This window comes from Geospiza fortis, unplaced genomic scaffold, assembly GCF_000277835.1.
Source record: "Geospiza fortis unplaced genomic scaffold, GeoFor_1.0 scaffold27, whole genome shotgun sequence".
Lineage (NCBI taxonomy): Eukaryota > Metazoa > Chordata > Aves > Passeriformes > Thraupidae > Geospiza > Geospiza fortis.
The window spans coordinates 1383918-1410766 of NW_005054329.1; the positions used below are offsets into that span (position 1 = coordinate 1383918).

At 44.6% G+C, this 26849-nt stretch overlaps 1 protein-coding gene across 1 annotated transcript in view; it reads right to left on the reverse strand.

Annotated features, from left to right (window-relative positions):
* CRB2 (crumbs cell polarity complex component 2) overlaps window positions 1-9150 on the reverse strand; it is a 30634-nt gene extending 21484 nt beyond the window's left edge. Inside the window, 3 exon segments of the mRNA XM_031057327.1 lie at window positions 1-12; window positions 14-450; window positions 9061-9150. The exon segment at window positions 1-12 is cut by the window's left edge and continues 250 nt beyond it. Of these exon segments, the coding sequence (XP_030913187.1) occupies window positions 1-12; window positions 14-450; window positions 9061-9133 (522 nt within the window). The 5' untranslated portion in view covers window positions 9134-9150.
* Between the last annotated feature and the right edge of the window lie 17699 nt (window positions 9151-26849).

Below are 26849 nucleotides of genomic sequence, written 5' to 3' on the forward strand. Positions count from 1 at the left end.
GGCGGGGGCGCCCGCCGGGGCCTGCCACACACGTGCCGTTGTTCAGGCAGGGCTGGCTGGAGCACACGGAGCTCTCTGCCTGGCAGCCTCCTCCAGAGGGGCCCGGCCGGCACCTACAGGAGTATCCAGCTGGGCTATCCACACATTCCAACCGAGGGTCTGTGCAAGGGCTGCTCTCACACTCATCAACGCTGCCACAGGCAGCACCTGCAGGGCCAGCCGGGCACACACAGTCATATTCCAGCACTCCTGGAGTCCGGCTGCAGGTCATGTGGGCAGGACAGCCATGTTCAGTGCAAGCATCATACAGGAGTTCACAGTTTATGCCCACGTAGGCTACAGGCTCCACAGGGCACGTGCACTGGTAACCCACCTCCAAATCCTTACAGCTCCCCCCATTCTCACATGGGGATGAGGAACAGCCACTGTCATTTTCAGAGTATGAAGTTCCTGATGAGAAAAGAGACTTTTTGTTAGTCAGTGTTTGTAGCTCTAAAGAAAAGAGTTCTGCCAATCCCCACAAACAGCTTGGAGACTGCCCACCTAAATTCCACACTCCACAGGGCTGCACTAGCCAGGAGATGAGGATGATACTGGAGAATTAAACATTTACTATAAAGAAGACAACAGCCCTTCATTTGGTGACAATCAAGAATCTCTTGCCAATTGGGGTAACCAATTCCCTGATTTTTTAGGAGACACTCACAAACCAACTATTTTACTTGTGCTTATTCATCCATGAGTCACTTTGAGAGCAGTGACACATATCACCTTAAATCCATTCACAAGATTAACTTAGTGTAAAATTCCATGACCCCTTTCACTGGCAGGGCACAGCATTTGTGCCTGGAAATCCAGAGAGGCAGGGTGAGTTCAGGTATTGGTTGCAGCTCTGTATGTCCCAGCTGCTCCTTCTGGGGATACAATTTTTTCTCAGCTAATCCAGAAGTGATTTGAAGATGCTCCCATAAATAACCCAAGGCAAACTCAAACAGGCACATTTCACAGAGTCTCTGATTACATGAGGCAGCTCAGGTTGATAACCACTGACCCTCACCCTCTCCTCCTGTTAGACATGTAAATTTACACAGCAGGACATTTTTAGCAAGGAAGAGCAGAGACTGCTGAGATCACCGTGCTGATGGCATTTTGGATCAGTACCTGCTGAGCCACAACACCAGTCTAACAGCCAGATAACCAGGAACTAATGTTGAGATCAGATTCCCCTAAATCTGGGAGCATGGCTGTGATCAGTTAATTCACACTGAGCCACAATGCCTTGCTGTCCCCTCAAAGGCAATGTTTAAAAGGCTCTTGCCCCATTAAGCAACTCCACCATCGGAAATGTGATGGGACGTGCCCACTGAACTGCAAATTTAGTTCATATAAATGAGATTAAGTAGGATTCATGATATTAAAAAAAAAAAAAGTTCAACATAGATATTTCAAATGGAGCAGAATGGAACAAAAGGAAGAATCCTCATTTCTTTTCCAAAAGAAATTTTAAATTTACTCTGTAAAACAAGGGGCAGATTGGCCAAAGGGCAGGGCAGCCCAGGGGACAGGAGATAACAGCCTTTATGTTAGAATTAGGATATATGTCCTGGATTCAATGCCACAATTAAGCACTTTCCAAAAGACATAAACCAACCAAAAATTAAATAAAGGGACAAAGTGGAAATAAAGAACTTTGCCTTCCACAAAGGCAGCAGCCATTAGCACCTCATCCCATTCTGGCCTTCTCAGATCAGAGCTTTTCATTCCGTTCAACTCCAAGATAAATAAGAGAGAAGCTGTGTGGTAGAGATATCCCAGCCTGACTCCTGTGTAAGTGTTATAAAACATCCAAACTTGGAAGTAACTCTGCAAACAACTATATAGCAGATGTTTGGAAAATGTCTATGAAAAATGGTCTCAAAGCAGAGATAAAGCTCATGCTCCTGATAAAGCAAATGCTCCTGAGAAATTGCTACTGGTGAGACAATCCAGACTTCCCTGGTGCTGGAAGTCAAGCCATCACTGGAAGCCTTTGGCCAAGCAGCTCTTCACCCTTTCTGCTGCCCTGTGTAGCCGTGGCCCAGGTGGTGACAGGCCACAAAGCTGCAGGTGGAGAGAGGGCAGGATCCCAAATCCCTGCAGCTCCCTCAGCCCCCGCTGCTCCATGAGGAATGCTGCTTTACCCTGCCATGCTCCATGCTAAGGAGTGGCCAGGATCACACACCTCGGCACCGCTCCCCAGCTGCCCTCTCACTGGTGCCAGCATTATCCTGGCCCAGTTTTGGGCACGTTTGCCTTGCTCTGGTGCTCCTTACCCACCCCTGCTAGTTAATCTGTGTCACTGGTGCTCTATCAACTCTGCCCCATCAGCTCCTCAGGCTCTTTGTACCTGAAGGTGGAGGCACCGACTTCAGGGCCTGAAAGGGATTTATAGGAAACTTTGGTTTACAAAAGCCTGCCCCTGCCCTGACCTCCCCCGAATTCCTCCCACCAAAGACTGTAGTCTTTCTAAGTCTTCTTTTAAGAGGCAGTGCTGCAGGGGGAGGGAGGGTACTCAGGGATTTAGGCAGCCCTTTCTCTTCCCAGCATCTTCTCCATGGCCCACCCCTCCCTTCCCCTCTCATGTGATGCAGGGAGAGCTGCTGAGCCCTGCACTGTCCAGCAATCCCATTATTCTGCCATCAACCCTTTTATTCTCAGATTCCCAGTCAGGCAGAAAACAAGGATGACGGAATCTGCCTGGAATCTCTGTGGCAATTAGAGTGGAAGCCCAGGAAACTATTTGCAAAAGAGCTTTACTAGGCAGGAGATATGAGCCTTTGTAGGCTTAATGAGTAACCGGCCCCTGCCTGCACTTTCCAGAGGCCAGAAGCACAGACTGGGACAAAAAAGGAGTCTGGTGCATGTTGGGAAGGAGCTGCAGCACACTCCATCTGCAAAGAAATTCCCATTTCCACAGAATCCCCAGGCACTGCTGGCATAGCCAGGCTGAGTCACTGCCAAGGCTCATGTGTGGCTTTCTGCTTCCATGAGAAGAACACAGGCAAAATGCTTTTTTGCAAATAAAGCTAAACATCAAAGCCCTTTGCTATTTCCTGCCTTTCCCAAAGTTCTTTCACAACAGACACACCTTTTTGTACCTTTTCTGGTTTGGTCCATCATATAGCTCAACCACAAACACAAAGCTTCCCTAATAAGTGCAAAGGCCTTCCTGGCTACCAAAGACAGCAGTGAAGGAACAGGGAGAACTCTGGTCTGCTCAAAACTCACTGTGACCATGAACAATAGCACTGGTTAATATATAGTTAATATATGTAAATATAGGTGATGTGGAACAGATATCCTGAAGTAACACAGCGCTGCTCACAGGGCATGCACGGAGCAGGCTGAGGACAATGCAGTGTACATCACAAGAAATGCAATTTATCTAAATAACTGCAAATTATTCTGTGAACTGCAGCTGGCAGCAAATCCCCCACGTGTCTGACTGACTCAGTGGAGGCTTCAGGCACACTAACAGCACAAACCCCAAACTGTATCACACAGTCCCTGTATCCAGCATGGCTGTACTAATGTGGAATATTTCCCAAGGACAAAACATGGCCCTGTGTGAATGTATTCCAACCCTAACACTCCTTCCATGGCAGTGCTGAACATCTGGCTTGACAAAGAGCACATCTGATGTTTTTATTCTTTCCAACCATCAGTCCTAGGGCATACACTTACTGCTCTCAGTTTTGGAATAGATTAATATATGAATGTGAATAGCACATGAATATGCACCAAACACTAATAAGAAAAATGAATAAATTAGCTTTTCCTGCTGCACAATATAACAACCATGAAAATCAGGTCAAGGAAATCACTGAATGACAAGAGTTTATAGTTTTTCATCAAAGTAGTTGTTGCTGGATTAACAATGACATTCAGAAGTTTTCCTTTACATTTCACAAGAAAAATACAAATTAGTGATATTTGTAAGGAAAAAAAAAACCTACCAGAAGTGTATTATAATGATACCATCCTGCAAGCCTATGCTGAATTGAAACTGGAGGAGACCACAGCTCCTTTGAAGAACAGTTCCAGGCATTTAGGGGTGGATTAGGAGCAACTTCAAAGGCTACCAGAGTCCCATATAAAGCATTCATTGAGCTCTGTCAGGACAGGGCTGGTTTTACACTTTAAAGGTAGCTGACAAAGATTTTCCCCAATGAAGTTTGTGACCTTTTGTAACACTTTAAGGCAAACAAGCTGCATTACCAGGCTCTGTTTTAATAATTGACTTTAATAATCTTATACTTTATACCTGAACTATGTGATCTTGTCAAAGTTGCAAAGTTTTTTGACCACGAAAGATCAGAAATTATTGAGAAGTTAGGCAATTACCTCTGTGATTGGAGATGCTGCTTTAGCATTACTCACTGGCTTCTATTTTGGGGATTTGCTTTTCACAAGTTTGTCTTGGGTAACTGATAGAGGATGGATGTTGTCAATCTACAGACACCCCTGACCTTGTGGAAGCTGCTCAGTGCTGCACTGATAACTACCTTAAAGGTGTCTTACTGATCTCTTAAAATTCCAGCAGGGAAGAGGCAGCACTGGGGTTCTCAGCTCAGTTTCCTTTGTACTGAAGGACAGATTTTTTTTCTGAGCAGAGGTAGTGGTACCTACTGGAAATCCCCACCCCTGAACCCCTGTCCATGCACATGCCCTGCACTGGGTAAAAATAAAAATCTACCTTCACCTGTGCACAACTTGTGCAAAATGGTCACAACCACAGACACAGCTCCCACAAGAGTCAGGCTGCCAGGATGTTATTTCCTGGCCTAGCAAAAACTGAGTATGGGCTTGGACAAGCCAGATCCACCTCAAGTGGAAAGAAGCTTCCTTCAGATGTTTTTCACCTGTCCTACTCACTACAGCAACTGAAAAACCCCAATTTACAACCAAGAGGTGAGAACAGCAGGATTCCCAGAGCACCACAGGTCCCAGCAGCACCACAACAATCACAGAGCTTGAGGGATATCCAATTTCCAAAACCAGGACTGGTCAAACCCCAGCCTGGGGCAATTCTCACCAGTCAGGCTGTGCTCCTGCTGCTCATCCCAGCAAACCTCCCACTGGAGAATGATCCTGAGGCCAAGGGTAGAAAGGGAACCCTTCCACCAGAAGGAACCCAGAGCAACACAACTACAAAATAAACTCTGAATAAAGGAATGGAGAGCTAGGTCTCCATGACAACAGGAAGGCATGTGCTTATGTTAGTAAATCCCTGCTGACCTCTGCTGATCTTTCCCTATCCTGGTCAGTGTAAAGGATTAGTGAAAGGGGACACACTTTGGCCTGTTCCCAGGATCCACACAACCAGAAAGGGAAATGGACAGGCTTGAAAAGGGGCTTTCATATCCACCCTCTCTCTTCCCCACCCCTGCCCACTTTGGAAGGACAGCTCTGGAAGAGAATGGCAGGATAAAACCAAATTCTTCTTCAGGAAGCACCTTCCATGTACCTGCTCAGGGTACAAGACCTCTTCAGGTGCTTCAGGGGCCCGGAGTCAAGATCTTCCTCCCCATTTTTTAAATGGCAGAAAGGATTCTGAGATATATCTGCTGAAACTAATCATCATTGTTACTGTCTCAGGTTATCATCTTATCAGATCTGATAATTTATGTGAAGCAGGACATGGCACTATGACCAAAAACCACAAAACCTGAAAATAAAGATTAGTTAATCCAAAAGTAGTGCTGGCAATCAGCAGGCAGGACTTCTAAGACAATACTGAATAAACGGCCTGACAAAATGCCAGGGATCCCAGCAATGCCAAGAGTGCCTTTTGGAAAAGTCAGTTTTAAAAAGAGCCTCACTATTCATGACTTTGATGTCTCTTGGAGAGTTTTGGTAGGTTAAACACACGAGCCCAGTGTCTCAGCCAAATACCACCTTGGATACCAAGCTCAAGGCATCTCCTCACATCCCTGCACACAGGCCAGATTACAGTTGTACCCAGCTATGGTGTGCCCATCACTTCTCAGGCTGCTTCTGACATTGTTTCTCTTCATTACTTGAGAAAAACAAATTCCACATCACATTTGCACGAAATTTTTGGTGTGACAGAGCTTTTAATGCCAGATATATGTACATAGTCTACTGCTGTAAAATATTTATATAGAATTTATGAAGGCCTAGACCTAGACTTTCATTCATTCAGGCACCAGAAGTGTGGCTCAGGTTCTTCCTGTGAAATATGCAGAATATTTACCCCCTCAAAGAAGGAGGATGGTGATTGCTGGCTCTCTGCCCCCCAGCTTGCCCAGTGAATTGCTAAAAGGTGCCAAACAGTGGGCACCAATCCACGGGGCCCAACAGTGCCAACATCATGGCCCAAGGCATTAACAGCATTAGTCAGAAATACCACTTCAGGGAATTGAACTCATTCTTACCACAGCTAGCTTATGTTCATTATCTGCTCACTGTTTTACTGCAGATTTGAAGGTGTAACTCCTATTATCATTCTTCTAGAACTGGGAAGAAGACAGGAGCTGTGAATCCCTGGTTTATGACAGCATTGAATATATTGCCACTGTAACTCCTGGATGTCCTGTGCCCAGGACAGCCCAGTATTTTCCTTTAATGAACATTCCTCCAAGCTGACCTTCATGTTTCACATATTCTCTGATCTCTCAGCCATTTCCACAGATCAAACACTGGGACAGGGACTTTCCTGTGTATTCAGTTCACCAGAGTGAGTCACAGGCTTTAATTTCCAATTCTTATTTAAATATACCGACAATGAACAAAACAGCTGGGGAGACTGGTTCTGTTTGTTCCCCAGTTTTGAAGTAAGCCTTAAAGTGTCCCTGTGTCCGAGCTAATCTCAAGAGCTGGCATTAGAGCTGATAGCAAAAAAGGCTTGTCTTGCACATGCTCTCCCTCAGCAGGCGTCCAAAGCATCTTCCAGGCAAAAGGTATGTGAATTCCTGTGCCTGCTGATGGCTGGGGCTGTGGGAACAGAAGTGAGAAGACACTCCTTCTGCCCTCCAGAATCTCTTTTAAAGACAAGGAATTAGCTGGGAGCTATTCTGTTGAGTTCCCATTACACAGGCAGCAGCAGTAAAAGGGGAGTCACAGGCAGAGCCTGCACCGTTGCCCCTCCGGGGTTTCTTTTAAACAACGGGAGATTGTGAGGCTCTGCCTGCAGGATGCTCTGATGGGTACAGATTGCACCAGGCCAACGGCATTCTCAGAATTTCCACAAAAATTTTGAACAAGTAGCTTAGGCACTCTCAGCTTCAATGACATTTAGACTCAGTCAATTAGAAATAAAAGAAGTAGTGATATGGTTTCTAAGGGCAAGAAAAGACATTTCTTTATGGCCTTAAAACCCTGCAAGTGCTACCTAAAGAGCACCATTTACTCCAGTTAAAATCTGGGAGAATATCCCTTGCAAAATAGGAGTAGGTGATAAGACTATGAAAACCAGCACTTCCCTTGAGCTCGGCTGGCTCCAGCAAGAAGAGTCATCCACCTGCACTCAAAAGAGCACCAAGTCCTCCCTAAACCAGTGCTCCAGAGAGGAGCTTTGTCCAGGAGTGAAAAGCCACAAGTGCAGCGGGCAAAGAGCACAAACCCTCCGAGGCACGGCCTGGCCTGGCAGCCACACCCGGGGATCCTCCATGCCCCCGGCCTCGCCTCTGCCCAGCACAAAGCCACCCTAATTGCCTCACACTCCAAACCAGTAGCTATGGTTACTGGATACAAAAGACAGTCCTGCTGCTTCCCTGTGGCCAGAGGAATTCCAGGCACTTGGAGCAAACACACCAGACAAAGAAACTGGTAGAAGGAAGAGGAAGAAAAAAAAAAGACAAAATCACAACATATTTTGACTTTCACATTCATGGTCTGAGGTGGTCAGAGCAACAGAAATCTTGGGAGGCTTCAGAAGGAAAAAAAGAGACTGTGGGGGAATCAGAGGAAAAGCTGAAAACTTTCTCCAAATCTCAAAAATAACATAAACATTACCTATTAATGCAAGAAAATGCCAAGTGCCACGTTCAACAGGCACAAGCAGAGAAAAGGCTCTGACTGTATCTTCTCAATGTTCTCCTATTTCACATCCATTTCCTCATGTCGTGGATCATACTTTACTTGCTCAGAGGAAACCAAGCCTGACTTGCACCTACAGGTAACTGGCCTGGCAGTGCTGAGGGCAGGAGAAGGAGACCAGTTCAATCCCAATCATACTTTCCAGTAAAAGGCTGGCCGTGTTCCTGACATGACCTTATAATCCCTAGATGACTAAAACAGATGTCTAGGCCCAGCAGATCTCTAGGCACCTATTCCAGAAGAAACAGAGACACCCATTTTTCAGGGAACATAAGATATTGTAAACAAGGATGTCAATGGATCCCAAAGATAGCCTTGGGAATTTGGAGAATCTCAGTGTACTCAAGCAGATTCTTCGGCTATAAAATAAGTTTTCAGTGTGGGAAGAAACACAAAACAAAACAATTCCCCATAGACTCTTTTATTACCTCATTGCTTCTTGCACTTTGGGGACGGATCTGCTTTTTTCAAAATTTCTAAGTGGAGACACTCCTGTCCTGTGATCTCCCTCCACGTTTTGTACCAGATGGATCTGGCACTACACTCCCCTGGGTACCATCCTCTTGTGCTCAGATGTATTTCTTGAGCATACAGGATGGAAATAAAGGTCTGTGTTTCTTCTGTGTGGGCACAACCAAAATATTCAGACCTTTCCAATGGAGAAAATGGTTACTATAATAGGTGAATACTTAATTATATGAATACTTAATTACTTTTAGTTCTTGTGAATAAATGCAAACATACATGTGCACAGGGAGAAAGATGAAAAGAGACAAGAAATAAATAGAAGGAATAACACGTCTAGAATGAAATGCCTATTTATCTCCCCGACAAAAGTTTTCAGGCTACAAATCTAACTGTAAGATGACAATTTGTTCAATATAAGGGCAGGTCACAGATTTGATCAAAGTTACTGCATAGTAGCTGGGTAAGAATCAGGCACAGAAGACAAAAACTTACCCCAAAACAAGAGGAAAAGTGGCAGCAGGAGAGCAGCATTGTACGGCCTGGAGGTAGTTTTCTTTAATTCCATGACAAGTGCACGGACAGAGCCCGCAGCCGCGCCGGGAGCGCCGGCAAAGCCTGCCTGGATCGCGCGGAGCGGACTGAGCCCTGCCCGCGCCCTGCCCGCGCCTCGGGCTGCTGTAGCGGGGCTCCCTCTGCCCCTCCGGAACGCCAGGACACACCTGGGCTGTTCCCCACAGCCGGGACAGGGCTCGGAACTGCTTCGGGACCGAGGCTCTTCGGAGGATGCCGAGTTCTGTATCGGCTCTTATTGACCAACTCCACAGTAGGATCGAACAGAGCTTTCTGAGAGAAGCTGCTTTGTTCTAAGAGAAATAAGACAAAAGCACTCTGCTTACTCCAAAAAGCAGAGTTAGTCCATATTAATCTTTACTACTGTCTCACCAAGGCTGTGTGATACCACAGGTCAAGTAAACTCACAAAATGTACAGGAACCCTCTTCCCAACTGAGGAACAGTTACAGAGATCAACAGAGGTGCAAAACCCAGGCACCAAATCACACCACCTTTAGATACATGGGTTCAGTTTTAGAAGTGGAAAAAGTTATCAGTGTGCATTGTTTAATGACAGTAGCTGGAAAAAGACAGCCCGCACTCAGCCGAGACCTACTAAGTCTCTCTAAATCCACATCACAATTGGATTAAACTAACTGTAATGAGAATTAAGTACATTGCCTCACCCTTCACTAACGACTAAAAATAGAACACAGGTAAGATGCCAGACAAATTCCTAGTTCAAACAAGAAATATGCAAGATAGCAATGCAAATGGTGCAGACACACCTAGGCTGCACATGAAGAAATCAGGACCAAAATTCCAGTGAGTAATCTGCATGATCCCAGCACCCTTGCAGGGCAGCAGAGGCTGGTGGGATTTGTGCAGGGAAATGGGATAGTTACTGCAGGGGTTTTACCTTCAGTGCAGAAGCAGAACAGCCACAGCAAGAGCCTTTCCACCACCCAGACTCTGCAGTTCAGGAACAAATGGTTCATCTCACTGTCCTGCCTTGGAATGCTCCAAAGATGATATATCATGTGTTATCAACCTTATCTGGACCACCCTGCCCCCTCTTTCATCTCTGGTGTCCTCAGTCTGTTTTCTCAAGATCAGCCTCAGTATTAGTTTCTTGCCAGTTACCACAACCATCTGGAACTCATTTCTGTCTCCTTAGACTCTGGTTTGGCTGTCAGGGGATGTAACCAAACACTGACGTGTGCAGAATCTTTCTGCTCAGAGAATTTTTGCCTCACCTGTGTGAATTATGCTCTCAACAATCCACCTTTTCCAAATCCCAGCAAATACCTATGAATCATTGCACAATTAACACGGTAACAAAGCACCATTCTTAGCCAGGCACTGCTGTAAGTCCAGTAGTGCCACACTTCACAACACCTGGAAAACACACCTAATCCATGGTAATTCTAGGACTACCTGAAGGACCTGCTCAGCTTTCATGAAACAGAATGAGTATGGCAAACCCCCACACACAGAAAGTGGAGGCTGTCCCACAGAGGCTGAGGTCTTGTGCAGCTCTGCTGTTCCTGCTGTGCTGTGTGGCCTGTCACACCCCAAACCCTGGAGAGAGCCATGACAGAGTCTGTCACACTAGCCAGACTGAGGGAAGAGGAAAAGATAACATCCAGCTTCCTCATAATAATCAAAATACCTTAATCCATTGTCTACCTGTGGGGACATTAGAATTTAATTTTATCAATGTTCATGGTTGCAATTTTATGAGATTTTGTCAGCATAAACAGCAAACCATTCCTGTGCTGCACCCCTGGGCATACAAAAGCCAATGTGGGTATTAACCAGCTTAGTCCAATTAAAGGATCCTAATGCAACTCTGTTAAGGCCTTGATTTGTTAGGCTTGACTACATTTCCAAAAGAGCACAATTGGGTGGATTTGTTATCTAAAGCATAAGCTCCAAGCCCTTAGTCATCCTTGCTAAAGCCTTGCCCAAACTGGTCATGGTTTGTGCTACCCCCGCATCGCTGCCATCCAACGTCACCATAATCTGCTCTTTAACATAGCATTAAAACCAGAGCCAAAGGACACAGCTGCTTTCCTTGCTGTAACACTCATTATGGGAGATTTAAGGACAGCATAACAGCAAGGCTTCTATTCTCAGCCTGAAGCAGGAACCTTGGCAAGCCGGAAATGCATGCCATGGAAATGGGGCAGCAGTGGGCAAGCTGGATTAGAGGAAAAAGGAGAAAGTACATTGGGGTACTCAGCAGAACCTTCCTGTCCACTTGTTCTATACCTTTCTGTACATTTGTCATAAACCAATCATACATCTTTGTACGAAAGTTCAGAGAGAATCATATAGCAAAGTACCTCAGCAAAAGTCTGCTTTTCACTCGAAGAACAATGTACACTCGCAGGAGTTTCACAATCTTTCCTCACACAGGGCTTAAAATAATCCTAATACTGCAGATTGGATACTGGGGACGTGTGACAGCCGGCAAATATCAGTGGTACAAATAAAGCCATTCCTCTCTCCTGTCACGTGCACGCTGTGACTGCCACAGAGGACAGAGCCTCACCTTCCCTCCTCACCGTCCTGGAACCACTGGGCACAAATCTATTTTACTGAATTGAACAATGGAAACCAACAGCATCAGTCATTATTTTTCCCCAGCTTTATCCTCTAAGGGCCATTAGGCACAACATTACACTAAGCAGTCCATACTAACGGTGGCTGCAGACTTGGGAAGTTGAGTAAATAAAGAAAAAAATCTTCCAGTTCCACTAAAAAACTGTGCCAGATCTGACTGCTTCCATATACTCTCCTGTTTTCTGACGCTGCTGAAAAGTGTCAGGAATATTTTTTAAAACTCCATAAGTTTTGGAATTTCAAGCCTCCAGACTCACAGGCCAATTCTGTACACTGAAATATTTAAATACAACTTGGTGCTGTAATGCTCAAGGGTTTCCCAGAGTCCAGACTCTAACTGGAAATTGGCTCTGTCCTGCTGCCCTGAACAGGCACTGTCCCCACTCTCCCATCAGCCCACTAGATGTCCCTTCTGCACTGCCAAAGTCCCCTGTGGGAAAGAAATGAACGTTCCAGCAGCACTGGAGAACTAGAGCAACTGGACACATCCTGCAGTGCTGCAGAACTGTGCCAGCAGCACCCTGGACACTGCAAGACCTATTGCAACATCCCACAGCGCAGCAGCCAAGGCAGAGTTTGGGCTGTGAGCCAAAACTTTAAAGTTGCTATTAAAACCTGGCAAAATCACACAAAATGTCCAGTCTTGAGACATCCTGATTACGTTTTTTAGACACAATAAATTTAGTTTCCTATCACTACCAATCAGAACTGCTGGCAAGCAAACGCCAGAGTCCTGAGCCTGTGAGATCGGTCAGTCCTGGGCAATGGCAGTGGAAAAGTGGGCTCACAAGGCACAGCAAGAGGATCCTTGTCTGGGCACTGGCACGGGTGTGCAGAGGTCTGGCACAGCCTCACTTTCCTGCAGCATGATCATCAACTTCAGATAAAACTGCAGTGCTGAGGAAGAGGAGGAGGGCAGTCCAGAGGACAAGGGCAGAATGAACATGTTTGCCTGAGGTCTGAAATCACCTCCTCTGCCTTGCAGCACTGGCTGCTTGTTCAGAGATCTTCATGACACTCCTCATTCCAAAAAGGAGCTAATTGTAAGGACCATAACAAAGATATCCAGCACGTGCACATAAACCATTCACACACACACAGATGAGGCTGTGGTAGAGACAGGGCCACACTCCTGCCCAGCTCTCGAGGAAGTCACAGAAGTCAGGCTCTGACCATGGATGCACCCTTTGATCTACAGAGACCCTGCTGGACTGCTGCAGGTCAGCGTCATGCCCTTTGATCCCCTTCCCTGCTTACAGCTGCCTGGTGGAGGTGAATCCCTTCCAAGGGGCCTCTCTGGCAGATGGGAGGATGGGAATGTTGATCATCTAACAGGAGGCAGCCAAAACAGTGTAAAAAGGGTCTCAGGCAAGATGCTCTGCAGTAAAATGTTATAGCAGGAAGGATGTGCCCAACACATTGCCAGGATCCGAGGGTGTTTTGAGAGGCCTTTTTGCTGCTGTTTGTGTCACAAACGATCCAAGGCGTTTGTAAATAGCCGCTTCCCAGCGGGGCTCAGAGAGGCTGTGGCGCCGCTGGAGGGCAGGTCTGTGCTCCCAGCCCCAAAGCAGCCTGCAGAGGTTGGATTAGCAGCGTTTGCTGCAGAGCTCCGCATCGCCAGAGCCCCGGAGCCAGGCTGGGCTTCAGGGGAAAACCGAAAGGACCGACACTCGAGCCAGAGGGAGGAGGCTGCCCTGCAGCACAGCCCGGCTGAAGGAACCTCCTCCTGCTTAAGTTTGTATTCCAGGAAGGCCAAACACGGGAGTGGGAGAACAGGGAATTTTGGACCTGAAAAACAAACACATCCAGCTGCACCGTGTGAGCTCTGAAGATGAGTGTAGCCTCAAAATCCTGTCTGACATCTATCTTTGCCATGGAAATTACACCTTTGGATTCTGCATAAAATCGGCAACTCTGCCTCATTTTCCTTCCAGCTGCAATCTCTGCTTTTCCTCACAGGCTTCACACACAGCCTGCTCAGTAATAAGGCCTCTGGGAAAACTGGACATTGTCACCAGAGTAGGTGGCAGGAACTAAAATGGATGCAGATCACAAATGTGCCGAATGTTGAGGAATGAGTAATGTTCTCCAAGATGTCAAAGATGTGGGGCTCACTTTTGTGTATTGGCACCTTAATGAGCACCAAACACCTCTATTATCTCCACATCTAATCCAGTCAACTAAAGACAGATTTTTCAGTATGAAGGCGAGGGGGAGGGGGGGACAACTAGAAAGAAATAGTCCCACATTCAGTTTCCTGACTCATAGGTGGGGATATTGTCCGATACTTTCGGTATTCTGGGCTTGCACACTCCTGCCTTACTAGGAAATACTAGAAAAATTAGAAAAATACTGAAAGTACTGTTTCACACCAGTATTAGCATTATTACCTTACAGACCAAATCTCCCATGTGAAGCAATTGTTTCTACTTCACAAATGCCCCAGAACAATGGCCCTACCTAAAGTGGGTGTGCACAAGTGGCTGGATCTGCTCTCGCTTGGCTGAGAGGCCCTGGCAGGGATTACACAGCACACACTGCCATTTTAATGGGATGCTAAACCCTGGTGTCTCCATCACCAGCCATTTGTCAGATTGCTTAACAAACCTCTAAGAATGACCAATATAGATCTTCACAGAAGTGTTAACAGCATTCAAGCTTACTCTCATGGTCTCCAAATGAGTATTTTTGTTTGCTTCTACTTGCAGAACTGGACCAGAGACAAGGGCTTCAGCTCTTGCCTCTGCCCTGAGGGAAGCTCTGTTCCACTCCTCTTAGCCAGCATGGTTTATGCACATTTTCTACTTCATGTCTCACAACAGCAGGCAAACCAAGCTCCTGCTGGGCTTCTGTCAGAGGAGATATTGATCTGCAGCACAAATGCTTGAAACTCTTGCCCTGCTAACTGGTGTGCTGAATGTGCACAGGAGCTCATCAATATGTCTGAAACAAAATCTGCTCAATGGCTTTTGGAAAAAAAAAGAAAAACTGCGGTTTCTCATGAGGTTGTATACAAATATTCAAGTGGATGGATCTAGAAACTTTCCAAGAACTGGTAAAAGCACCATGAAGCACCACTTCATCTGGTTTACAACCATTTCAGTAAGAGCAAGAATAAGCACCTAAGCATTTCTCTGATGAGGCACACATAAGGCTTCCTATGAGGCTGTCTACAAAATATTGGAGTGGATGGATCTAGAATCCTCCCAAGAACTATGGGGAAAACATAAAAATAATTATAATACTTCAAATCAACTATTTAATGCCAATCCAGCCTTGCAATTCACCAATTATATGTATTATTTCTGGAAAGAAACATAATTGACAGCTTATTGGAACACTATCCATTTTATCCCCAAGAAACTTCACTGCATCTAAGCCAACTTTATATATACCCCAGTGAGAAGCAGCATCTTGTATATTTAAAGAAGTTTTCCATGCCAAGGCCAGTGTGTCAGCACCATTTGTTATACTTGAATGCTTTATGAGACAGAAGTCACAAACCTGACAATTTAACTCTCATTAGCTTTGGGAGTGACTCCATATGCCAGCCCGCACTCTCTGGGCAAATTATGAATGTTTTTGCTTCCAGTTCAGCTTTAGGTGCCCATCTACTACAGGACTTCAGCAAAATTTCCTGTGCTGTCTCTGGGAGCAGAAGGGAAGCCAAAGTACAGACAGCTGAGCCTCCCAGAAGGACAGAGAGCAGCAGCAGCTCAGCTTTGCTCCGTGGTGTCCGAACCTCTAGCCAGGCACTGGAAGGTCACGAGGGCCCATCAGTGATTTTCAAAGGAAACCTTGGGCTGAAGGTTTAAACTCCATTTGATCCAAACCCCTTTTTAGTGCATGACTCTGCACCAGGGCACTTTGAATATTTCTGCCAGTCTCCCTTCGCAGGAGGTCACTATGGCAAGCATGCTGGAAAAAATAGAATCCAAGAAGCAAGAAAATCTATTTGGGGTATGTGTGCGTGTGTCTGTGTGTGTTCTGAGAAAATGACAAACCACTGCCCACTTGTAATATATGAGACTAAGTGGAGATTTCTTCAATTCCATTTCTGCCTCCTGTAAAGCTTGCTAAAATACAGGTTCCCTTGGCTTTTGCATTCCTTTGATTCAGGCCAGACAATGGAGATTAATCAGTGCCCAGTATTTCTGAGATTTTACAGCTTCCTTTCACTTAGGAAGGTAAAAAGTCAACTTTTATAGGCTGTTATAAGATTTCCTCTTTTAACTTGGAGAATCATACAGGCACTTCCCTGAAATGTTGGATGAGCAAATGATTACTTTTAATTTTATTCTGTCTGTCAGAGTTAACCCTAAGTAATCTTGTGCACATTACAATCTGAACCAACCTCTTATTATAGCAACCAACTTTTGGGAGAACAGCAATGAGAAAATTAAAGCAACCAAAATGCAGGAGGGAACGCCAGCAATGTCAACATATTGTGTTTCCCCTTGACACAGTTTCTTCCCATTCATAAGAGGTTACATACTTCAGACAGGATTTTAAAACAGTGAATCTCATTCCTGGCTATTAACTTCCACACTGAGACACACTTAGCTCTAATTTCCTTGTTTCTTTCCCCTCCTAATTTAACCCTATTGCACAATCTGTTACAATCAGAAAGCTGACATTGTATTCCCACCACTCAATATCCACAGAGTTATCACTGCAGTCAAAGCCACAGTTCATCCTCTTTCCATGACTTTAAAGCTCATAATCCTCTGTTACATCAGCCACAAAGACAGTGATTTGTTCAATCTGCCCAGCAGACTCTTGTCTTTTTCTATTGCTTTGCAGAGATGGTGCTTCCATTACAGGCACATCCTCGAGGGCTGCTGGAACCTTGCTGCTAGGTCAGAACTGGCCCCTACAACGTAGGAACTAAACTTATTTGGGCAGTGACACAGAGGAATTGCCACAGCAGCAGTGGACACAATGCTTCCCAGTTCATTCATCCATCTCCAGCTAAAATGGAGCTTCCTGGGGTGAAATGAGGCCAAAACAAAGTAAAAGGGGAAGTGGAATGTGTCCAACAATAAACCAGGTGTCAACATCCATTGCAGAGAGCCTGACCAAGGACAACACGGTCACTCTCTGTTAGCTGCGCTGGGATGTTGGGAATTTTGAGCAGATGTTAATAGGATGAATACATAGCAGTTGTACAGTCTCAGAATAATAATGCCTGCGAATGCCAAAAGCATATTGATCTCCTGAAGTGCATAGTCAGAGCACCTAATGGCTCTAGAGAGAGCAGGGAAACACTCAGAAGGAAAAAAAAAGAGAAGATGCTTCAGATTAGAGAGTTCTATCAGCTAAAAGAGCCTTGGGGCACACAGGGATGTTAAACTGCTGCTGCACAGACACATTCTGAGGGACCCAAGAACACACAGTTAGTGCACAGGAAAGGAAGAATGAATTTACAGAACTTGTATCATTATAACAGGTCTAAACCACTTCTTCTAGGTGGAATATTAGAACCAGGAAGAACCTTAAGAGGAAACCAAATCCTTACTGCACTGTCCTGATGGACCAGTACTATGGGAAAAGAAAAGCTAACACCAGTGACACAGAGAATGCAGATACTGTTCAAAAGAAATTAAAAGGGAAATTCTTTCAATTTTAATGACCTCACCTGTTATTAGTGATGCAGATCAGGGCTTTGTTCTAAAAAGAAATCTCATAGCTAACCTGTAGTGTCTTTTTCAAGTGGGAGACATTGAAAGCTCCTTTTTGCACCAGGGCTGTCTAACTGGGAAATTCAATTCATTCTCTTTGCTTTGATATCTATTTAGTTCAGCACTACACACACTGTCAGAAGCAAAATGTTATCCTTCACTGCACCTGAGGGCCAAGTGGCCCAGTGTCATATGCTCCATGGAACTGATTCACCCTCTCACAAAGACATGCAGCTCTTTGAGGGAGGACAAGACTCCAGGACAACAGGACTGCAAATTACCAGCTTGGTCAGAGGAGATTTTCTTTTTTATGAGCTATATGAGGTACAAACCAGAACAAAATACACTAACAGAGATATCCTTGTAAAGTTCACTCCCAGCAGTGCCACCATAGGAGCATATCAGAATTCTAGCAGCTCTGGTCAATAGTATTATATATCTCCTGAACCACTAAGGACATTAAGCAAACACATTGAAGAGATGAGAAAAGATTCCAGTTATCCTGAGTTTCCCACTCTCTGACCACAAAACCGCACTCTCACATCAAATGGGGAATGCAACTCAAGGGACATTTTAATCCTACACCCCTATTCTAATTAATAATCCTACTTCATCAATATTTGATGGAGCTGTTATTGTGTCTGCTCCGGCCACTTCACTTTTCAGAGAATGCTCTGAATTACTCTGCTCGATGCAAAGCAAGAGCAATGTGCTCCTCTCGCGGCAGTACAGACTGGAACCATGGCACGTCCTTTCCTGAGGCAGGGCCTCTGCAGAAGGTCCCGCTGCAGGAGCAGCCTATGGGATGGACAGGCAGTGCAGCATTGCAGCTGAGCACCAAATGATGCACCAGGATCTACTGACTCAGCCTTAACAATCCCTCCCCACTGCTGCCCACTACGCCGCCATCGGGTGGGAAAGAAAATAAACTCACATCCTGAAAACCAAGCCACAATAAACACAGTGGTGAGCACAACAGAGCCCAGCCATGATGTATGTTGGCACAGAGACTAACAGCTAATAAGGCACAAAACCATTACAATGAGAAAAACTCACCGTTTTTTGCAGACAAAGTGTTGAAGAGAAGGAAGAAGACTACACTGTGCTAAACATGACAGACATGCCTGGCCCTCACCACAAACCTTCACTCATGGCACAGCCTCACTCTCACGAGTATCTGACCAGGGCTGCTGTTGGGATCGCATTTCCACAGGGTCAGGAGGTTACAGATGGACATGCCATAGCAAAGTGTGAAATAGAAAAAAGAATAGAGTCCCTCTGTTGGAGATCCTCATGCTGTGAAATCGTGTTTGTAGTGACCTGTCAGAAAAGTGCCTCAATTTCTACAGGCTGAGATAAGCACAGGTACCCCACCTCAGAGACAGAGGGTCTGACATCCCCCAAGGATGGGCTGGGGATCCACACCATGGAGCAGGGCAGCTCCTGGCACTGGGCAGGGGGAGGGCTACAGCAGACCCATAGCCTGGTGTTGGAAGCAGCCCTGGAATTAAACTGCTTGCATGAGTATTCATGCAAATTCTGAGTAGTGGAGCTCCTGAGAGGTGCCAAGTGACAGAATAATGTTTTGGGTTGTTTGTTTCCAGGAGGAGAAAAAAAATGGGAAAGTACAGAAGAGAAACATCCCAAAAGTGGAAGGAAATAAATGTTATCAAGATAAAATGGAAAAGGCTTAATGCAGTCTATCAAAGACTAGGTATCCCTGTCACAACACATGCTACCAAGGTTTAACTGAGCCGTGTGCATTTTGAAGGACACTGTTTCATCTATAAAAGGTTTGGAGATGTTACAACTTAGTCTTTTTGCCAGGAGATACTTTATTAAAATTGCTGTAAACAGTAACTCATTCAAGCAAAGAAAAAATTGCTGTAAACAGTAACTTGTTCAAGCAAAGAAGAGGCTCTTCCTGCCACGAGCTTAAAAGGATGTAAGCCTTCAATTCTGTTTTTGAAGAATGTTTCAGATATTGATTTCTACCTCATACTTAACATAAGTTAGGTTTTCTTCACAGTTCTGGTGCTCAGAGGAGAAAGCAGGGGCATTTTCCTGAGTCTCCTGAATCTTTAAACAGATCTTTTCTAACACCATGTTCTCTGGTTAGATCTTCCCAATACTTCTCCAGCAGCTGTAGCAAACCAAAGTATTTGGCAATACTGAGCTACTCAAATAAATCTGAGCCTTCTCTCTGTTCATAGGTCTCCCTCAGGGCCCTGAGTGGGTTGCAATAGTACAGACAGTTGCTCTAAATAGCTTGGATCCAAACACTCTACTTGATGGTGATTAAATATATAAAATGTTACACATCCAATGTTTGAAATGCAAAGGCCCAGGGCACCTCGGCAATGCTTTCCACACAGAGCAATTACAGCACTGGAAGTACTGGAAATACCATCATGTGATCTAGTCACAAACTACTGATCTAAAGAGAAGGAGTCCAGAACAGAAAGGAACAGGAGAAAGTTCAAGATATACGATTGATGTTTTCCCTTTTGTGTAAGCCAGTCTTTATTGCAGATCTGTATGAGGAAACAGATGTTGTACACACCCAGCTGCCACACAGACACTATGCCTAGGAAGGATCACAGCCTAGGCCGTTGACAGCAGAGCTTTTTGCTGCTACTGTTAGATCTGTACCCTTCAAAACTTGGGCTTTTTTACTTTGAAAAGCTGTGCTTTACAAAGATGTTGCTAACAGAGGAAGCAAATCTATGATACTTCAAATTAATTATTCTTTGTTATATAGTTCTACTTTTATTTCTAACAGAATATTAATCCTGACAGTTAGCACTGATTAGTATTTTGGAAGTGGTTCTCAGGAGCTGCTGACTCACTGGGCTGTGGTCCTCACTGATCCAACAAACTACAGAAACAGGCAAAGCAAAAGCACAGACCAGGCAAAACCCATCTATGGCTCATCAAGGAATTTAAATACATGAAAGTAAGTGTGGCTTTATAGTCCTTTAATTATGCATTGCATCTGAATTATGTATGGAGCCGAGGGCACGCAGGAATTCTGGTGGAAGGAAGCAGCACTGTGCTCTGGCACTTCCTCCCAGGATAAGACAAGATTGTGCTCTGCACCAGGCTCTCTCCAGTCTAATGGAACCTGCCATTCCCAGACAACCTGCACACCCATTCTCATGGAAGGAGCTGTCTCATCCTGCTCAGCAATCCCTGCTGCCCCCTCAGAGGAGCACATTTCCATTGCTGGAGAGCAATTACTTTCCCTAGATCCTGCTGTGCTCTTATTTAGCCCAAGTACTCTTCAAGAATAATGTAACCCATAGGTACTTTAAACCTATAAAACCCTACGAACTTAATGTCAAGTGTTTAAATACAGATCATGCCTTTCATATCAGTCAGTGCTTTGTAATAATGTATGGCATTTGTCTAATCTGCAGTTTTACCATTCTGTGGACTGTAATAACTGTTTTTGCTACTCTAAGTCAATATTTACACCTTCACCATTTTTGTGAGGCACAGATGTTAATCACCTCTTGTAATGCCATATAATCTGGCTGTAAGGTCCCTTGGAAACAAAAGTCAACTTTAATCATTATATCATTAGTCAACACTAACCATTATCCCAAGTTCTGCCATTGCTACTTATAGTGGATCTATCATAAATGTACACATACACAAATCATGCATGAGTACAAAAACTCTCTCCTCTGAGAAAGTTTTACAGGCTGGTCTGTCCTTATGCATTTCCATAGCCAGACACCAACAAAGAATATCTCTCCACCTCCTCCTCAGATTGTGCCTCACACAGGGTGAAACACTAAGCTCTGCTCCCTGAAGCAAGTTTTGTGCAGAAAACAGACACTGTCAACTTCAGATACAGCCCCACACACAGGCTGACATTTGGTTTGTGCAGGGAGAACTTCTGAAACTCCAGGTGTGATTTTGCAGAAGGAATATTTGTGCTTTTGTCTTTCCCTGAGGCACAATGACCTTCCCTTGAGCGGGAGCAGCTCTGCAGCCAGCCTGGGCCGGCACTGAGCTGCAGCTGCCACGCGGTGGCAGAGGTTGGGCACCGTCACCACAGCGCTGCTTCCCAGGAATGCACCAGGAATGCTTATCCTCTGCTCAAGGTGACTCTCAAAATGATTTCTTGCCTCCTCATTAGTTACTATACATATTTATAGACAAATTAAAGACTCAAACAAACATTTATTCAATTAATCGCTTCGAGTTCTAGTGGAACAAACAGTATCAAACCAGTTCATCAGCTTAGGGGCTTATGACGATTTAATACAATTTAATTTTTTCTACTCTTCTCTGCAGTATCATGTCTCACACAAGAGTTAAAACACTAAACACTGGCAGAGTTCTTTGTAACAGAAGGAGCATAAGGAGTTCTGAACCATCAACTACTTGCTTCAACTCACAATGAAGAGAAAATTGATTTGACGCAATAATCAAGTTAGGCTTGCTTCTACACCCCTCTCCCAAAGACAGGGTGTCTAATCTTTCAACATTTAGCTGATAATTCAATTACCAGCTTATTGAGAGCAACTACAAAGACAGTGTATGCTACTGACTGTGATTTGGATCATGTGAATGAACAGTATTCCACACAAGGTGCTTCTGAATGCCTGCTTTGTGAGACCCTGCCATCCTCCCACTTCAGAGGAAGCTGCATATTTTACCCTTTAAAGATGCTACAACAGCTATGGCTCTGTATAGCACATTCTATGTATTTTTAGATCACACCAGGTCAACCAAGCCCCTTTCCCCCTCTCTGACACACCATTCATGAATCCCCTAATAAGGCAGCACAGCTTCATTCTGCCCTCAGTGTTCCAGCCTTGCCTTCACAGAGTTTGGCCCATTTCCTTGATTCGAACCCTGTACAGTCTTCTGCTTTTCAAGAAGCCGCGCTAATGCATGTTTTTATTTGCAGCTCCCCCTGGTTTGCTCCCTGCAGCATGGCACCCACTTTAGGCCAGCCATGCAGTGGCCTGGCCAGGGCTGTGGGAGCTCTCCCTGCGCATGGAGCCGTCCCTGGCAGCACAGCCCCGGCACTGAGAGCCCCAGAAAGGCCCTGCTGTGACAATGACAGGGACTGGCACAGTGCTCAGTGAGTGACACGGCACTGCCACACTAACAGCCTGGGGCTGCTGCTTGTCCAGGCTTTTTAACTCCAAATTTCCATCACCTTTCTAATGGTAAAGCACCTGAACTAATCAAGAGTCAGCTCTGAGAAAGCAGCATAAATGATTGCAAGCACTTTTGCAAAAAGAAAACAAAACCCTAACACATGACTGCCTTTCAAGGCCAGCATGACAAACCTTCTGCAAAGAAAAAAATTGGAGAAGATCACACTATACTTGCTTAGGAATCATTTTGCCTTTACAGGATCTGAATAGGAATATTCATGCTGTCTTCTAATAATAATGGAATTACAAAGTGAGAAAAGAGCAATTTGCAAGATCGGGCTCACTCACAAATTGCAGGAACAGGTCACAATGGATAATCTGCTCTCAGTCCTTTCCAAGTTTCAGACTTCTGCAGACACAAAATAGAAGATCCAATAAATTGTTTATGAATTTAAAAAAAAAATATAATCCCATCCTAGGTACTTCTACTCTTCCCCTTTAAATTTTCCACAGAGCACGGTTTTTGTAGCTGCCAGCTCTGTGACCTTGCTGGAAGTGGCCAAGCCAGAGATCAATTAGTGAGCACAGAGGAGAGGAGCAGCTTTGCCTGCGTTGTGCTGTCCCTTGGGAGGAGGGCAGATCGTTATCCAGCAGGAGTGCTAACACAGGTTGGGACCAACTGCAAGATGCACAATGCAGCAAAACCAAAAGGAAGCGGCAGAATCTCTTTTTTCCTTTGGCTTTCGCATTTTACATTTCCCTATAATTCAGAAATACTTTAATTTTGCACATAACAAAACCTTGTTACACTAAACAATATCTACAACAAACACACTGTGCTGGCTTCAAACACAAATTATGAAGCAAGCTCTCTAAACCCTAAGGAAATCCCCACTATCTCCCATTCCACAGCCAGGATGACCTAAAGCACAGCAGAATTTAGAGATTTTAGTGCTATGTTCTACAAACCACAGTGAGAGAAGGCTAAAAGCCCCAGCACCTGAGCTTCCAGGTTTCTAGCGAAGGGCCCCAGCTGCTGAATGCCTTCAGAACACAACTGGGGGCTTTCCACTAAGGACACAACTGCTGCCTGCCATACAGCTGTGCTCTCAGGACTGCAGGAACCCCAGCTCTTTAGCATTTAAATGAGTACATAAATATTTCACATAAAACTTAGCCTAAAATAAGCCACCTAAAATAAGCTGGTTTACAGCATTACTACAGTCTGTCTGCTTGCCTTAATTTGCAGGCAACTATAATGCTGCTTGTGAGACACACTATTCCTTAAGTCCTCCCACAAAAAACCCTGAGAGATCAATAGTTCTTAAATAAGTAATTAGAACAGCTGAAATAATTTAGGTCATCAAAGAACAAGCAGGATAAATAAAAAGTTATAGCGCTGTGGACACTTGCATGTAATAGAATTTTTACATTTATTTGAGTTAACTGATAGAAAGGCTGAATATCAGAGCATGAGGCAGAACTGCTGCACAGCATCTGTAACAGGAAGGCCAAATAGGATAGCACTACATGCATATATTAAAATTATTTGGCATATTAATTAAAATAAAAAGAACAACCAGGATACAAGATACACCAGCAGTGCTCAACTTCCCACTCTCAACACAAGTAAACTTAGATCATCACGGGGAAGTACATGTAAAATATACTCTCCCCAAAATACAGGTACATTTCTGTTCAAATGCCTAATCTGACCATTTTGGACTTGCACTGGAGTGAGAAAACCCTGGGAGATCCTTTACTGTAAATGCTCATCACAAGGATAACTATTTGTCCAAACATTTGGGCTGTCCACCCTCTTTACAGCCTGGGCTCAATTCTCCCTTTGAGAGAAATGTGATACACTTCAAAACTGATAGTCAGCATTGCAGTCTCCATACCTCCTACGACACAGGCATCCAAATCTTTCTCAGTGTTTCAGCAGACACACAGCTCATTTGCTAGTCACAGCTCCCTGACATCTCCAGCTACTGAATATCCACATTTAGATAACATTTGGCATATCAAAGTTGATGAAATTTTGAGGTACATGCCTAAAGTCTGGAATATGACTTGTATCTGTTGCAGATCTGTTTTCCATTTATCACATTATGTGACAAAACCAGTCAGCACAGCAGCAGCTTCATGGGTACATGGAGTGAAGAGTCTCAAATATGGAAAGGTTACTTCTAGTTTGTGCAGTGTGAGGGGACAGCACATCATCAGAGAGGAGACAAAGCAGCCTGCAAAGAGTCCTTGGTGCTGGTCAACACCCATTTGTCACCTGCAGGCTTCAGCATGCTGGACCTGCTCCGTTTGCTCTGGAGCCTCAGCCACTTGGAGATAACCAACATGAGGCTGACAATCTGCTCTGAGCCATGTCCTGTGCTGGGTTTGGGTATTGGTGCCTTCAGGAAACACCCACACCAGCTTCAGCAAGGTCAGTGCTTTACCCCAAGGGTACAGCCTGGGAGCAGTTTCCAAATGCCATTGAATTCTGGCTCTAGTATCACAACATTTTTGATGAAGTTATAACACTACTTCATTAGAACCAAAATTCTCATTATAGCAAGATTTTTTAGACCATATTTCTGACCACAGTTCAAAGTGAGACAATTACAATTATTCCTAAGAGTACCTCAGTCTGCTGATGAAAAATTAATCTTGGTAAAGCTTTTTTTTTCCTTTAAATTATTATGACTGTGCTGCCAGCTGCACTCAAACAAACTCTGATTCAAGTTCTAGGCTTCAGGGTCATGGATAGATACTCAGCTACCGCTTCCACCAAAAAAATACTAATTTCCAAGACAGAAACAGATACAGGAAGGAGAAAACATGAAGCTAAAAAACCAAAGAGGGAAGAAACCAAACCCACTGAAAACAAAAAATTTTTGTACCAGAAACAGATTGAAAACAGAAAGGAAATTAGCATTTAGGAATGAAAAAGCCTATTCACTGTTGATGTTGAATACAACACCCGGGGAGACAGAAGCTGGGTTTATTTTTGATAGCAGCATAAACATTAAAGATAAGCCAACAGCATTTAGAAAATATGGGTGCAGTACAAAGGCTCATGTGATCAGAGCTGTTTTGCTTTTAATCTTGACCTAGGAAACCTCTTGTATGACAGAGCCTCTTTTCAGTGGAGTCAGTCCTGCCTAGCTGCTCTGACTATTAGTGATAAAAAGGCCACCCAAGTTGTTTCTGCTTTGGAATGATGGCAGGTTTTCAATCTTAAACTTCAAAGGAAAAGGAAAAAACCCACCCTAATATATCTGTCTAAGGACCTGCACCAAACTCCTGTCATGCCTTATCTGGTCCAATCACACTCTCCCCTAAAACAACAATCCTTGCAACTGTATCTCTGTTTTTCTAGAAAGGATGTACATATACCCCCAAATATTTATCTATTGGCCACTGATATAAATGAAAATACTTATATTGATATGAGATAAACACATATCATGTCCTACCCACAAATAGAAAAGGCAGCTGATTTCCAGATTGGTTCAGCATGTCTACAAGCCCAGTAGCCCAGAAGTGCAAACCACATAAACCACAGTCATTATGAAGGCTCAGTGATCACAGAATCACATCTCAAATGTGTATTACAAAGTATCAAGACTGAAAATTGTGAAGCTCTGTGAAATTCAGTCCTGCTTTGGATGTCTGTTCACATGGTCCAGGTATTTCTAGAGAGCAGAGTTACAGACCAGTGCTCAGTCCTTGCAACTTCACACCCTTCAATTGCAGTGTGCAACTTGTTACACACGATACTGCCAACCCCACAGGCTCAGTGACAACAGGACCCTAGAACCTTCTTTCTGCCCCTTTTCCCTCACAGCCCATACAGCAGAGATACCCTGCAACCAGCTGCAGCCTCCATTCCCATGGGCACAACAGGCACATGCACCTTCATTCACACCAAAATGCTGAAGTGCAGAGGAAGTACCAACGCCCCATGTTGGTATGTCATGTTACACCATGTTACAGATCAGGAGAATTCACATGACCATTTAGGACATCACCTTAATTAGAAACTGTAATTAAATGCCCACTGAAGGTTGGTAGTATCACTTGCTTCCAGGCCTTCTTATTTCACGAGGAATGCTCTGTTGGGTCAGATCAATTCTCCCGTGGAGTCTGGTACTGTCCCTCAAAGCTGTGTTTACTGCTATGAGTTTTGTCATGGCCACCAGAAGAAAAGTTTTACACATTCAGCAGTTGCCAGATGGGGTGAGAACACAGCCAGAGCACTGAGGGCAGCACAGTCTCCACAACAACTGAGCTGTCAGGAATGC